Genomic DNA, 17,006 nt, shown 5'->3' with positions numbered 1-17,006 from the left:
ATAAATCAAACATAAACATAATATAACAATGGTAAGTCAAAGGATAACTTTCCCAAAATTAATAATTAAGCTTTATCATTTCAAGTATTTTTTCCTTTTGCTTTTAGTAAAAACAAAAGATGTGGTTGCTATGGCAAGGGCAGGCCAGAGTCTTTTTACACACAACATGAATTACAAAAAGATTCTGATGTTATAAGAATAAAATTAAGGTTCTAGTAACATCGTGAATCCTGATATGACTTTTCACAACAAAAGTATAGTTTAAAACAAGAATTACGTTCAATTATATGAATAAAACTGCAAATCAAAATTGGACAACTACCAAACAACTGAATAACAGGAAAACATGTAAAAGCAGGCGCCTATCAGTATCTTATATTTTGATGTCTTTAAAGTATTATACTTAATATCAGCCAGATTCTGCTTTGCCAAAGTCCAGAAAAAAACACAGGAAAACTATATATAGTGCCAATCGAGCGTAGGATGTTTTCTCTCTTGCAACTTCTGTAAGTTTATTGACAATGTATATATTGTAACTAACATTAATATAACATACTCATCTCAAACAGCTGAATTACTCAATATATTATAAAAAAAATTCAGTTTAATCAAAACAACAAAAAAATTTATTCTTCCACATTACAGCTCCCTTCATTATGCCACAATCAAGAAACAGAGTATATTTTTCCATCAAATGATGGTGCATACTATGTCTAAATTCCTTGTGCTATTGACATTTCCGTGAGTGAATTATTCTAGGTATCCTTATTTGCAAAAATATCAATGAAATCACAGCCAAATTCAGGCCATTTTCTTTATGGCTGCTACAGGATGTATCTGAAATATCTTTGTAATACCTACGATCAATTTTTGGTGCTGTATAAACTGCACTCTTCCTTCCTGGGAAAAGAACTAATTATATGGACTGGGAATGACAGCTCATCTTCTGGAAAAAGAACACTTCTACAACCAGGCGAAAAAAGAAAAATGAACAGAATGGCAATAGAGTATAAAGTAAAGTTGAAAATCCACTGAAAAATCTAGCAACCGAACTAGCCTATGCTGGTGTAAGGACTATCAGAGCTAAAAGTGAGAGCTGTATCTGCTAAGCAAGAGCAGCTGAAGATCCCAATACTTAGAGTGAGATGCGGGATTGTGTAAGCTGAAAGCCCTCTAGAACACACAGTGGGAAGCAGAAAATGTCACCATTTCATTCGTAATGTGAAAGGGATGGTGAGTGTCCCTTCCATTCAGACTGCACCGTGAATACGTTATTTACCTTGATGCCATTGTTCTGTTATCGATAACAAATGCCATTTACCTGATGAAATACAAAGGGGTTTCATCTGAGTTTTAGCTAAGCAAGGTTCAGTGCAAACCTGAACTCTGTTTTTTTGTCTTGATGTAGCAATCTTCTGGATTTGCTTTTTTAAAATAAAATTTTAAATATCTTTTAGAAAAAGATTTCTAATTTCCAATGGGTAGAAACCTAACTTCTTTCTCTCAGAAATACTTAATATTATAATTTAGGCTTTTCTCTTGTAAAAGTATCTGTTGTCTGATGTAAATTTTCAGAATTATTCGCCTTTTGGAAGGAGAGCTTCCAAATGACAGATAATCTATGCAAGAATACCTATTTCAATGAAGAAAACAATTTTGCTTAAAACAGCCCCTAAAATGGTTACAACTTAAAAATGTATGTTCCTAACCTTGAGTTGTAATGGCAACTTATTTCCTAAGTATACGTATCAATCTAAACAAAAATTCAATGTTTGATCTATTTTTGCATACAAAAGGTATACAAGGTAATAGCAGGTAAATCAAAAACAATATTAAGAGACAAGTACTGCACAGAGTGACAGTCCTCCGCATCTGAAGTGCAACTTGACTCAGACTTTACACACAACATAAACGAAGGTCAGCACAAGTTACAACCTAATCTTGCTCTCTCTTAAAGAGAGATATTTTTCTTAAAATCTGGTTTTAGTTTAAATTTTACTCTGTTTCCTTATCTACCCCTCCCTGTGATTAATGGTGAACAGGATCTGTCTGTTCTGCCTTATGGGCAGACTGTTTCTGGCTTTCAAATACGTAATCAAGAGAGACCGACGCGACTTGATATCAGCGCACCAGGACTGGAGAGGAAGTCGTTGTCTATCGCCCTGATGACAACCGCATCAAGGCCTCCAGCATGCAAACAAGGGACCGTGCCCCAGCTGCCATGTAGAAAATGTTCTTGTGCAGTCCACGTACAATCTGGAAGGAAAGCCGTGTGTATTGCAGTCAATGATTTGGTATAATTGACCTTAGCAGTCAGATTCGGCTGCGGCTCCACAGACGTTTCTTTTAGTGGAGAAGCAAATTCAGCAGTTCTTTTCCACCTTGGGCTGTGGGACCTCGCACAGAAACCAAATTAGGGAAATAACGTGGACAGAAATTATTTCTCACTTTTTAAACTTACATTTAACTTCCAGTTTTGCTTCCAAAACAAAAGTGTCATCCAATTGTGGCTGCAAGGAGTTTACCTTTCTGTAATCCAAGTGACTCTGCTGGTTCATCTGAAAAGCAACCTTACCTACCTGTAAATCAGTATGTAATTGTCTGACTTATCCTAACAGTCTAGCTGCCATACCCTGAGCTTACTGCACATCTCCTGGTTGTGTCCCATCAGCCTCTCTGGCCACCCACACCGCAAGCAGATGGTAAGACTAAGGAGCCTTAGCTTCAGGTTTTGGGTCATGGCATGTCATAGCCCCAACCACCGGGGCCACAATCAGTGTCAGGCTAGATCCTGACTTAAAACAGCTTTTTATCTTTTATCACCTCTACTTGCTCAAGAAAAAAACAGTGCAAACAAGCAATGTTCAGGAAAAGGACCTTGGGATGAGAAGATGACAGTGACTATTAACAGAGCAACCACTCACTACGTCAAAATCTACAAATACAATGATCTGCACATAATCCTCTAAATCTGCAGAAATAGGGCTCAACTGAAATAGAACTGAATGAGCTGTGCTGTTCAAGATTTGGCCCTTTATTTTTTTTTTCTTCCTTTTTTATCTTTGCCAACAACTTTCTATGAAGATTGTCTTTTTCCTGTTATTTGGGTGTCTCTTAAATAGTTTGGGGAAAGTGAAGGAGAGAAAAACAAGAGTAAGAAACAAATCTTCTGCACTGATTGGAATTTTGGACAGAAATTCAAATCGAGCATTGGAAAAACCCATCAGTTGGTAACAATTATCACCATCTCTGTTGAGGAAGATGTGGACAGAGTCAAGTTTGCTCTTCTCCACAGTGATCTACAAACTACAGGTCAGGGGAATACAGAGTAGAGAGCATTAATCTGAGAAGAGGTCCCAAACCAACCTGGATCTGGAGCCTGTCCTACTGTGTCGGACTATGCTAGTGCACTCATATGCCATCCATAGCTCCTCTCCGTCTTCTGAGACTCCCTGTCTACTGAATATTTTGGGCCAGTTACTGACTACTGAAGGAAGGCTGGCTTTAAGTAGTCAAGAGCTAAGACGACGGGGATTTGTGGATGGTCTTATGTCCTAATCACTTTCTCGCAGCCCTGACAGCAAAGCGAGCTCTCCTGCTGGAGCGGGAGCAAAGCTGTGCCTTTGTTACACCACTTTGATATATCGGTTTGAAGCACAACTCTCTCCTGCTCTTCAGATACAAGCAACTTGAAGAAATGAATTAGGTTATTACCTGTAATGAGTCATAATTATTTATCTTAGGAATTTAAATCAAACCGATCAAGTCAGGAGACAGCAAGGAAGCGAAATAGACCAATGAATCTGGGTAAGATTAATATTCCGTTTGACATTAATTTCATCCTTCGTATAAAAGAGTAGCAAAACAATGCTTATGCAAACCTCTTAGGTTAAATTTTGCTGCCATGCTTATTCACACAATGTACAAAACGCTCTTGAAGAAAGAAAACAGCATTTCTGAGGCTCTTCCCTCTTCAGTATTTTATTTACTAATCTAACAAGTGCCAAAGCCCGGGAGACCAACTTTCCTTCTGCCCACAAGCACTGTCTGTTAGCAATATCTTCAAGCACAGCAGGGGTTTAATAATCTTTCTTTTTCAAAATGACTTACAAGTAGATTTCCCAAGAAATGAAAATGTTAGCGATATATTTGGATTGCCCTACTGGCTGAGATCACACTGAAATAAAAGTAGTGTTGCAAGGATCAATATTTCTAATGCTGAGAACTACTGACTTTCTGCCTAGAACAGATGCTTGAATCACTACTACTGAATTACTACCGTTTTCTCTGACCCCGGAGAATGTAGCTGAGAACAGACCGTGGTTGTGGTAAACTCTTTTCCGATGTGCAGACTGTGCCTGCACAGGAGGCACCTCAGAAGGTTCATGAAAAAGTCTGTTGGAGCATATTTGAGATACTGAAATAACTCCTCATTTTTCCAGATCCTAAGCACTAGAAAATTTGTTTAATCACAGTAAGAGTTAAAGAAACTGAGCATTTTCCAAAACTAGCCCTGTATTCTGTTTGCCTTCCAGGTGAAAGAGAGGAGACAGTAATATCAGGGCGGGCAATAAAAATAAGAGAGGAAAGTAAAAATTTACAATCGGAAGCCACCCATGGACAAACTATACGATGATCTGGGACCTGAAAATTGGAAGAAATAACTAGAAATCACATGACAAATGGCAACGCTGTAATAAAAACACATAGAAAGACAAGAAAAACAAAACTGTGAGCAGGGTAAGACTTCAAAAGTTCTTGAAGTATTTGAATCAGGCAACCATGTGGTATTTTTCTTTCTAGGTCAGTGAGGGATAATTCACATGCATTTCAGGTATGTTTTAATGTAACATAAATTCTGAAAACAATTTTGATTGTTTTGTTTCTACATGACCGGAGATTGTCTGCCCCATGTTGATTGGCACCTGGAACTCGTTTCTGTTACCTTTCCAACAAGGTATGCAGGTACAGATTTGAATCACAGGTAAGCTGCTCGAGGAGGCACAGATACTTCTGCATTGCTTTACCTTCATGACACAGAAAACTGCTAATTCTTCGCTCACAAAGAACTTTGGAGCATTGCCTTCTCTTCATACATCTGAGTTTTGTTATAGAAGAGGCCACTTGACTTCCAGTGTAAGAATTAAATCTAGCAGCGCAAAAGCTGATTAAAATACATTTTACAGATACTTTATATATGTGTGTGTGTGTGTGTGTGCAGATTGTGACAGATTTATTGCTATGGACTTTTAGATATAAAATGAAGGAAGAAACAAAATATGTTAAAAGTGTTTCAGTGAGGAATGAAGCTAGCTCTTCTTCATTTATGTGAAAACGTAAGATTAGGGTTGTTCGGATTTATTTTTACAACAGCCATGGCCCTTCTCTCATGAGTGGCAGACACACAAATGATGTCAGTATGTATGACTAACAACTAAAAATAAAGCAGATATTTTTGTCCAGGCTACGTAATATCCTATTAATACAAGACCATTTTGTTTAGTTTACATTGTCTTTGGACCTTGCCCATTCACAGCTTTCTCTGAGCAGTCTCCTTGTATCATATACTGTGAACTATTGCTACTCATGCACTTCTAGCGGTTTTAGAAAGAAAAAAGAAATCTGCCTCATCTTCATCTGATGAAAGCACTTTTCATCAAGAGTTTCACCCCTCTCCGTGACCCTTCTAATTCTACCAAGTTAAAAAAGAAAATCCATAAAAAAATTTCCCAACTAATCCCTTTCTCTAATATGTTGTTCTGGGTTTTTAAGCCTGTAATAAATGCCTTGCTACATCTTTACTGTGATTAGTCTCATGGGATGTACATGTGATGAGCATCTCCCCAGGGTCAGACTGAACACGGGTCAGAATCCCGTAGCAAACGCTAATGCACGTTTGAATCCCCCCAAACCACCCAAGAAGCCAGTACTTTAGCATCAGTGTTTTATACAGAACAGTCAGCTCCCAAATTGGCAGAGGAGAGGGGCTAAGACAAAGCTTTTTTATTTCTTAAAGGGGAGGCTAAGGTGTTTCCAAAGCGAGGAGAAATTGAATTCCATGGGGTTTAATGTTGTTTCATTTCCTCCAAGCACTGTACACGGTGAGTCGCTAAACCCCAAACAGGCATGTGGACCCCCAGAAAATCAAAACCTGGATCATGGTCTGATCTGGATCATGGTCTTGCTAAGCAAGTCTCTAAAAGACAGAAAATATATCCGGTACCGAGCTGAATTTCTGCTCAGAAAGAGGAAAAAAAGCAGGACCTCCTTATAGCCAGCGGTTCTGGCACTGGCACAGCACGCACGAAGTACTGAGCATAAGAGCTCTACTGCCTGGGCTTTTGGATGATGGAGAGGGAGCCTATCAATCTCTCACACTGGAGTAATTTTTTAAATTGTCTATAAATAATTATATTTTGACTGGAACAGGGACGTGAATCCAGATTTAATTGAACCTGGATTTTTGTCACATATGCTAAGTTTGAATGTCTTCCTCAACACTGTTATACAACTGAGACCTTTGTAAAGCATCACTGTCCTTACCTGGACTCTTCCTTCTCTACATGACCTTGTTGTGTTCATTCTGACATATTTTTTGTGACAACTGAGGAACCATTGACATGGTAACACGAAATAGGATTTGATCTTGTTCTGGAAGTTTTTCCTTTGATTAGCAATGGGAGTCAGTCATTCGGTGTTCCAGCCTTGCCATGCAAATAGCCTTAAATTACACTCCACAAGATTTCATCCTAAGCAGTGACACTGACAATCCCTATGTACACTTTTTCTTTTTCCAAACTTTTTCTAAAAGCCGACTGACATGTATAAACATCTCACTAGACTTTACTGCATCAAAGTTCTATAAAATGCTCTAAAACAAGTGTGCCTGCAAATGCTAGACCTCTACCAGATTTTAATTCAGTGTGCAAATCATATACTTGAAGCTGAAAAAATAATCCCTGCAGGGATGATTTGACGTTGGATGGGCATGTCCCCCTTTTTCTAACAGTAATAATTAATTTATAGTCAGTTTCAGTAAACGTAGATTTTCCCTATGAATAAAGATGCAAAACTCACAGGCCAGACACGATCTCTTTTTCTGTTTCAGCATTTTGACATTCATTGGTTAGTGTCCCCCACAAAAATCGTTGGTCTCAAGTTTAGATCATACTATTGTAAGAAGAGTTGAAAAGCGGACTAATTCCTTCTTGCATTGTCATAATAACTTAGAACCAAGGGCTCCTGAACTATTTTTTTTTTCATATTAAACTCTTCAATGAAATTTAAATCTCTTCTTCTTGGGATATTTTTGCATATAATAGTCTCAAATTCTAATGTAAACAAGTAGCCAGATAACGAACGCCCCTGCAAAATTCAGCATCCCAAGCAACCTGTTGCACTGTTTCCTCTTTTGCCAGGGAACACGTTTTCTGTCTTGTCTTTCTCCGGAACTGCCTGGAGGCTCTATTGTTTTCTTCTGGTGAGAAGAATCCATGTTGATCTTACATCCTCTACATAAACAAAAATATCGCTACATCTTTAAATCCAACAAGTCAACTGAAAACAGTTGTGTAGGGATACAACGTCCCCCGAAGAGTAGATGATGGTGCTCACCCATACTCATTCCTTATCTATCGGCACCTCCTAGATCTCTGTAAACACACTCAGTGTAGAACGTTACTTAGTACCACTCATGACCCCCAGCGTTTCATCCTTTGTAGGTACCAGCAGTTCTTCCTGGTGTTGTTGAGTTTTCTGAGATTACGAATAAGCAAAGAGTTCCGGGGTGTGCTTCAGTCTCCCTTTTTTAAATCTTTTTTTTTTCCACTATAAGCAACTTTTTTTTCATTTTCTTGTAATTGACCAACAAGCATCTTTCTCAACTGTTTTGTTGCTCCTTCCTTCCAGTGAGAACTCCATACTACATACAGAAGACCCCAGGCCTTCACATTTTAACCCAAGAACCAGAATCGTTTTGTAAAGGTATGAAAAGATCACATTTGTTTTTACTTTGCTTTACAATTTTGCCTGACAGTTACTCATAATGTAGCTTTACCTCTCTTGAGATTGTACCCCTTCTTTTGACACTTGAAGGCTTTTATGAAGTGTTATTATGCATTACTTCTCTTGCATTTATTCTCATATACTGGGTGCTTGCAAAGCTGGTCCCAAGCCATGCAAAGCTCTGTCAATTTCGTTTGAATTTAAAGATGACTTCCGCTTTTCATGACTTGAATTTTATTTGATATTTGGCATTCCAAAGAAATTCTATAACCCCAGAGCTTTGCTTGCCCTCTATTAATTTTACTCTAGCCTAGATAACTTCCATTAACTGGGAACTTTTGTAATGTTTTATGATGTGTTCACATGGGCTCTTCCAAAAGTTCTTGTGCACTATTTTCTTTAGATCATAATCACTGCTTCCTACCTGATCAAGGCACAATCTCCCAGACTGCAAAATTACCTTTCAGCCCTACAGACATCACCAGCTCTCCTAAGTTTAACCTTCCTCCTTCATCCCTGCATTTAAAATGAATCCTGCATATGTTTTATCTTTAAGTGCAGCATTCTTCAGATTTCTGTCCTACACCTTCTGAAGGCTTAACAAAAATTATTAAACCCACAAACGTTTCAGAATCAGCCACATCCAAAAATAAATACACAAAAATACCTTCTAATGGCTCCCTTTTTTTTTCCTACTACTGTTTGCAGGCTCAAGGGAGGAGATATTTGAAGTCTTCCTTTGTAAGATAAGTAGTTTCAGTCGCAAGGAAATTTTCAGCTGCTTAACACTTTTATTTAGGACAGTGAATTTATTCCCTTTTATTTGATTTCTGTAACTGGTATTTTGTTTGTATGGATTGAGCAGAAAGTCTTTTTATTCCATGACCAGTTTTATGCAGATGTGCAAAGCCACAGCTGAAACTGCGTAACAACGCACCTTGGTCAATCCTGTAAACCACATTGCCCACTTTCTCAGCCGTACCTGGCTGTACTTACTGTCTTCAAAATAAAAATCTGGCCTTGATTTTAACATATTCTTAGCTGGGAATTGCACCAGTGGACAGAAATTACACATGCACCGCCACACCTCCTCCCCAAAATATTTACAGTAGGTTCTACCTACCTACTTATCCTAAGTCTCACAAGGGGACTTCTTCTACTTAACCACTAAATTGTTCCTTGAGGAAAGGGCCTGAAACAGACTTGACCTTATCCCCGTTTCCTTCCTGAGCTGCTTAGATAGCTGACACGTTTACAACCTTGTAAAGCCCTGGAGTTGTCTTTCTGTAATGACTACAGAAGCAAATTACGTGCTCTGTGTAAAAGACAATGCTGCTATTACTGCACATATTTCTGAATTTTAGTAGTACTTTGAAGTCACTTCTAACTCAAATGGTAGCTGAATATGCACTGGTTACAAAAGAGAACTAGGAGCAAAATACCCTGTAAAGAAACAAATGCATAAAAGCATTTCTACTGAACAGAATTTTTTTCCCCTAAAACAGAAGAGAATTTTAAAATAAAATTTCCGTCTAGCAGAAGAAAATGTTTATTCAAAATTAAATATGTGCTCACCTTTGACTCTGTCTCCTTTGTGCAGATGAATTTCCCCTTCTCCTTGAGGTTGATATGGCTTTACGACAATAAAAAGTCTTCCAGGTACAGCACTGTAAAGCTTGCGTTTTGGACCCTGATAATCCAAGGCAGACAGAGTATCCTTGTTGGCACTAGGATTGTAAACGGCACTGGAAATTGAAATTAAAAAACATTAACTGGTTATTTAAAAGGGGTAAAGTTAATCATTTACCATCACACTAGCAGGATTAAATTAAGCAGTGAATAACATAATTGTCTTCCAGTAAGACATCTAACCCTGCAGAAAAAAATACACATTCTTCATCCTAAACACGTTTTCAATGGTTGAAATCTTTCAATATGAAACATGATCAATATTCATCTGACCATGATGGCCTAGAAAAGAAAACACGTAACACTAAAGTTTTCAGGTTTCCTGCAAATTAAACTTGCACATTCACAGACCCTGATGAAGTTTAAAATTGATATGCAAATCATACATTACAAGCATCACAATTTGTGAGAAAGACTTTAAAATGTCAGTATTTACAATTATTGCTGGGAATGGATATCTTTGTAATATTGTAACATTAACTGAACAATCAAAACAACCGAATTATTAACTGAATGGACTGAATAATCAAGTTACTTCATCACTCCAAGGCCTGGAACTACATTTTCGATCTGCACAAAGCATGGTTCTTATGGCTAACGTATTCTCCAGAAGATAATTTCTTATTTATGGCAACCAATAGCTCTCCCAATGACTTCAGAGCGGTACGCCCAGATAAGGCTTAGGTCATCAAGCAACACACAAGAAGAAGAAATTATTGACAGCCAGTAAATGAAACATAAGATCATTATTAAACCTCCCCAAAAAATGAGTGAACTGTCAAAAATATTAAGTGAGAAAGAGGCAAATATTAAAGAAGGTGGGAAACCTATAGGAGGTATCATAACAAACTTGCAATATACTACTATTCAACTTAAAAACAAAAAAAATTGAGGTCTTCCACAGAAAGTCTAGAAACCGAAAATATTCCTGAGAAAGAAGAATATTCATAAAGATTTATAGGAAAAAGATAGGGTATCAAAGGAAGAAGAAAGATTTAATCATGGTCTAGCATTGTAACACTTCACTTACTTTCTTGTAAGGAGAAAGAAAAGACCTCAAACTGCAATAAGCAAAATAAAATACGAGGGCTGGAGTTTACTGGTTCTTCACCTTTTTTTTTAACCAATCTCCTACAAAAATAGGAGTCAATAAGGCTCTCAATATAGGTAAAGAAGAAGTTGTCTGGTAAAAATCCAAAGATAGCGGACCTTTCGTATCGGGAACACTTCCATGTTCCTGCCGTAACTTCTTTACCGTTTGGAATAGCATCCCCCTTTCACCTCGTTGTTCTGTTCTTCTGTTACTGTGAACAGGCGCTAATAAAGATAAGCTGTACTTAAGTGCCTAAAAGTGAACTCTGGTTGCACATCTGTGATGGAGTTTGCATCAGAAACCTCAGCCAACTCTCGCAGTTGGTTAAAGGAAGCCAGGAAAAGATGACGTTTGGGTTTCAGCTCTTTTGCTCCATTTCTTTTTCCTTACAAGCGAAGAAAGAGTCATCGCCATAAAAAAATCCAGATCTATAAACTGTTGCTATACATCTGATTTCCACTTGTGTCAAGCTGTATTTTAAGCCTAGTCTGGTAGCATCCAGGTAGCAGCTATTCACGGTGTTATGACCCAGCATCTTTAATTCCTGTCACAGAAGATTCATTCATTTTCTCTCTTACTGAAAGAGGAGGGGGAAATGGCACTTTTAACCTTCGCACTGAATGCATCATTTCTCATGAGACAGGCTTACTAACGGAAATCAGGGCTGTAACATGGGATAGATGACTTCTTAAAAAAAGATCTTTCCCCTCCCGCCTTGTCCCCAGCTTGGGCTCCCAGCCCAGCAAGTCCCATGCCATGAAGGAGCAGGAGGAGGATGCAGAGATTTCAGAAGACACGTGGACGTGTTTCCCTCCCACCCAGAAGAAGGTGGCCACCCTTGATGGCTCAGCCCTGACTGAGGCTGTGCTGGCACCTCCTTTCACTAATCACTGTGGGACAAATTCCACAGGAAGGGTGCCGGTTCCCCTGCCTCCCCCAGCTCCCTCCCCAAAACCAGTCTGGTATGAAAAGCAGTAGCCTCATGACCAGATAAACACCTGAGCCACACAGGCTGTAAAGATCACACGAACCCCTTCCAGCATCGCTTTCCAGCCCTCTCCTTTCCACGGTGCAAACCCCACAAACCTCATTGACCCTTTGTCGTACTCTAACCTTCTGCATTAATTAACCTACCCCTTCTGGCTGCTTCTGCTCCAGAACCCAATCTACTGTTACGTCAAAAAGGGCTTTTTCATCTAAGGGGAACAACAGCTTCGTGGTGAATGTATTATTTGCAAATAATAAGCAGAGACAGCAACAATTCGCACATTTAGCTGACAGTAAGTAGGTGGCCATACAGTTAAACAAAATCTGTGAGGAAAGTGTCATGTAAGGTGCCATTCATGACTGCAAAACGGGCCTGTGGCAAGAGAAGGCATTGCTTGCAGGGAAAATTATATATAAAATCCTTTTTGTTGTCTTGAAATTTAGAGAGCCTCCAGCTCTCTTCTCCATCCTTGCCTGTACTCTGGACATCTCTGAAACAAGTCTTGATGGTACATATGAAGCTCTGCAGCTGGGTAGCAGCTTAAGCAGCTTGATACTGATGCACTAAGAGAAAGACCAAAATTTATTTCCACAAAATTTCAGGCATTAAATTGGTTTCCACTACCATTAGTGCTAGTTTTCAAAATCATGTGCTTTCAGAAAGGGAAGAAGAAAGTGGAAAGGAAAAGTGGAAAGGAAAGTGGAAAAGAAGAATAAAGTCAAAGCAAATAAAGGTTTGCTTATTCAAAAAAAATTTGTAATTGTTCCCCCATCTCAAAGAATTGTTTATACTTCTAGAATTTGGAAGTGTGTTATCCCAGGAATATTGATGAAAAGGCACTTCTTATCCCTTCCAGCTAAAATAAGCACTGATTCTAAGGTAAAACCTCCCGATCTGGGGGCATCAGCAGTATGCAGTGGAATACGAGGGCACTCATTCTCTGAAAAGCACCTGGGGGCCACCTCGTCACCTAAGCGAAGCCTCATTACAGACAACCTGTTTTTAAGCTGATACGGGTCTCTGTGAGGAAGCGTCACCCCAGTTATAACCAAATGAGGTTTTGCCATTATTGTGACATACAACAAGGTAAGGTGAGTTTGCCCTACTGCATGAAACCACTGGCCTAAGAAATTTGCATCCTGTTCCTTCCAGTGATTCTTACGTTTCAAACTTTTTTTTTTTTTTTACAACGCACTGTATTTCCACCTTCCAGCAGTATTGGTACTCTCACAAATAGTGCTTGTCAGTTTGGGTGCCTACAGCCAAGGAGGGAAGAAGAATGTGCAGGGCAACAGGTGACAGCTTCAACTACATGACATTTTGTTTTACTGACTTGAAAACTCAAAGTAAAGATCCATTACACCTACAAATGACAAAGAGAAACCAACAGCTGCATTTCTTAACAATACTCCTGCCCTTTTCTACTCTGAACAGTGGATGGTTTTTGATATTAGGAAACAGGACAGACAAAGCCTGATATTTTAAGTGACCATTGAAATAAATGTGTTTGGTCAAAACATTTAAGCTCTAATTCTCTCCACCAGTACTCAGCTCTGCCTCCCTTCATTTTTCCAGCCCTGTGCTTTAACCCCTCGTCCCGGTGCAGCTCCATCGCTTGCACGCTTGACAGATGCAGTTCCCGAGTCTTCCTCAAAGTGAAGTTGTAATTGCCTGTTCACAGGGCAGTGGCTTCACAAAGCTGAAGCCCCCATTTGTGATCAAAACTTAGACACAATCCACTGTTTTATTGTATTACTTACAATACCTACATCACTCTAATTAGTCAGGATGTGCTCTCCAGTGGGACATAGCTGCAGGGTATTTGCAGAGAGTGCCTGCTAAATCACATTTGTAATTCAAGAGGAAAGGAAGAGCAGCAAAGTCATAGGGAATGCAAAACCCTGCAGCAAGGATAATCATGAAAGAAGCCCGTGACATCTATGACCACCACCTCAAGAAGCCCCCTTTGCTCTCGGCCAGCCTCCTACACAGCCCCACATATTCCCCCCAGTTACACCCTCTATTTTACTCTTTGGTTCAGCACACATCTACAGAAAGGAGAACCTAAACAGTCTCTGCTTCATCACCCATGAGCAGCTCCCACATAGGTTTCAGGCATGACCAATAGTTTCATGAAGGGACCAAGTATCTCAGAAACATTTGACTTTGCTGTTAAATACAATCATTATTTCAACTATTAAAAGATCTTGAGAACTAGCACCTTGATTTGGAGGTGCAAAGTCAGTGATAAGTCACTGCTGAGCTTTGCTGAACTTTAAAGTCTGCCTGGCTGCTGGAGCTCTGTGAGGAAACAGCTGGCTTTGACTGGAGCTTCCAATTAAAATATTCACACTTGGGCCATGCTCCACTGTGCTGAGATTTTATTACCTATATATTATATAGAGTGCAAAACGCCCATATAAATAACATAACATGGCAGTCCAGCATGATGACGTTAGGGACATCTCACGCTGTGCAAATAGTCAAAAAGTCACCTGATGTGCCTGTGCTGCTGCCGTTTGACATCCTCTCCCAGCCTGTTTAGGGATGGCGACCGGCTCCGGGAGGACGGAGTGTAACTCCCCACAGTTTTTACAGTTCCATTAGGATTATTCTGCATCTGTTGAAGTAGATGAGGTGAAAGGCTGCGGTGCGAAGAAGCAGAGGAGGAGGCTGACCACTCGGGGAGGTTGTTGATGTTGAGATTGTTGTCGCTGTTGGAACGAAGCAAGATCCGAGGTGCTGCTAAGGTGCTTGGGGGTCTCCGCCTTCTGTTTGAATAGGTGGGAGCCTCTCTAAAGGGCACTGTGTAAAGAAAGACATGCAGGGAATCTCTGATGATTTCACCATTCATATGCATTTACCACCCCATAAAAAGATTTAGCAACATATGGCATTGTTTCTTCTGCAGAGACAGAAACTCTACCTTGCCTGCATAGCTTATCGAATTCATTATCTTGAAAACATCATTAAAACTGAAAACAACTGGGCAACGTTAACCTGTTTACTGGCTTTAATAAATAGTTAGGCAACACCAGTGGCATGAGTCTGCTGAACAGTCTGAACTAAGGTCCAGGAAATGGGAAACACCTCGTTACTGCCAAGTTGGTGTCTCAGAAAGTTCGTATTTGTGCTATGTTGTCATATTCAATCAGAAAGCCACAGACCAGGGCTGATCGGCAGAATTTTTGATGTGTGATCTTCTAGCTTCCTTCTCCCATCGGCACCCAACCCGGGCGAATTTTGTTCCATCGCAAGTTCAGGCCTACCCTGAAGTCTGTGGTGTTAACAGTCACCTTATCCCCATCTTCCAGGTTAAAAATTGAGGACACAGATTCTTCTCCTGGCAGAACTCTATTACATTGCTATAATCCCTAGGTATTCCTCTCTTTCTAATCTAGGCATTTCTACTGCATCTATTACTATTGTATATAGAGCATATTACCCGAGGGTAATACACTCGTCACGTGCTGTGTCCCAAAGAGAGCATGACTGTATCCAAAGGCTGCAATATACTACTTAATGAAATAGTCATAACAGAAAACAAAAGCAAGGGCAATAAAAATCAAATACAAACCAGAGGGCCCATCCTTTCATCAGTGTTACTGGTACAGTGCTACAGTCACACGAGAATGTGTACGAGCAGACACCCCGTTTTCCAGATCTCCTTTTCTCACTGTAGTGGGTCAGTTAGTTCCAAGTGCAACTTAAAAGGCAAATTTCCTAATAAAAGGCATCCAGCTATCACTAGATGCGATGGCATCTCCGACCCATATTATAAGGTAATAAAGGATCTGACCCTGAAAACTCATGCTTGCCTCGGTCCCCATTCACGCAACTACTCTCATTAATTTATTTCAGTGGAACTCATGGGGTCGCAGGATTTGATCCCAAGTGCACATATTTACATCTGAAAAGTCACAGTAGTATAACTAACAAAAGGCAGCCAGGCATTATTGTGAGGACTTCATTGAGCTGTTGTAATTTTCAAAAAAAACATATTTCAGTCGGGAAAGAAGCCCCACAAAATATCATCCTACATGTCTAAAGTGCCAGTAAGTGCCATTTATAAAGTGCCAGAAATGTCTACGCATTCAATACCCTTCAAAAACACACAAAACCCAGAATAAGAATGTCTGTCATACCGTGCAAGTAAATAAATTCACATAAATATGAATATACTTAGGAATCAATCTGTCCTGCCTTGAAATACAGCCTTTAATTGAGAGAACACAGAAAAATTTAAGGTTTCAGAGCAAACCTGAAAGCATATTCATAACATAAAATAAAGATGGAACTGCAAGTAAAAGAATGGTTTATATAATTTTCACCAGAATCGGTTTATGATTAACTGCGATCCTGAATATTTTAAAATAACATCCTTCGTTTTTCTAACGAGCTGAAACTTTCTCTGGTAAATAGCTCAACAACATCAGAATAACCAAACAAGAGAACAGTGTGCACAGAGAGAAAGGGCTTTACATTCATTTCCATAATATTTCATTTGAAACAAGGCTGAAATAAGGGAAGTGGTCTTTAAAAGCTGTTAAAGGGGATAAAGCAGAGCAGTCCAATATTTATGCTAGAAACCGGCAGAAACTCTGTCTAATTTTCAGAATATTCCAAGCTTTTCATATTTCTTTTTTTTTTAAGGTTTCAAAGCAGCAGAGGATGTCACTGAAAGCACCTTGCTGCTTCAAATATCACGGTGAAAGCCCAACTTAAAGGAAACTCACAGCACTTATGTCCAAAATGGGCATATACAGAGCCTCTGGATTGATGTATATGACAGAGATGTGCCATTTGTGCATTCCTGTATTTCTGACATTCGGAATACGGCTCTAGAAATTATTTCCTTGAAGACAGGGATCTTTCCCAGGTACAGTAAGGCAGAATAGCTACCGTAATAATTTCAGTAAAGGAGAAAGCACACGAACCTGACTATAGGGAATGTTTTGCACATACAGGTTTGCTACCTGAAGGTCTGATGCTGTTCCCTTAGGGTCACCCAAGTTTGTCTTGGACTTCAATAGAAACTGGATCTGACCCTCAGATTTTAATTTTTCATGAACTTAAAGAGGGAACACCCCAGGCAGACTGCCGAGCCTTCCAGCCGCAGCCCGATAACACGAAATATTGCCAACGTTTGGGGGATGTTTACTGTAACTTCTGGGAGGTTGGTGGGGTATCTTCTGGCGGGAGTGGGAGGGAGCACGAGGGGCACGGTGCTCA

General features: G+C 39.6%; 1 protein-coding gene across 7 annotated transcripts in view; it reads right to left on the bottom strand.

Annotated features, from left to right (window-relative positions):
• SHANK2 (SH3 and multiple ankyrin repeat domains 2) overlaps positions 1-17,006 on the bottom strand; it is a 325,323-nt gene that overhangs the window by 220,139 nt on the left and 88,178 nt on the right. For all 7 annotated transcript variants that reach the window (XM_075501404.1, XM_075501405.1, XM_075501406.1 and 4 more), the window contains 2 exons: positions 14,270-14,579; positions 9,580-9,749 (listed from right to left, as the gene is read on the bottom strand). In XM_075501404.1, coding sequence (XP_075357519.1) covers positions 9,580-9,749; positions 14,270-14,579 — 480 coding nt within the window. The remainder of the gene's footprint in view (positions 1-9,579; positions 9,750-14,269; positions 14,580-17,006) is intronic.

This window comes from Mycteria americana, chromosome 5 (assembly GCF_035582795.1).
Source record: "Mycteria americana isolate JAX WOST 10 ecotype Jacksonville Zoo and Gardens chromosome 5, USCA_MyAme_1.0, whole genome shotgun sequence".
Lineage (NCBI taxonomy): Eukaryota > Metazoa > Chordata > Aves > Ciconiiformes > Ciconiidae > Mycteria > Mycteria americana.
This window is presented reverse-complemented; position numbering and strand designations above follow the sequence as displayed.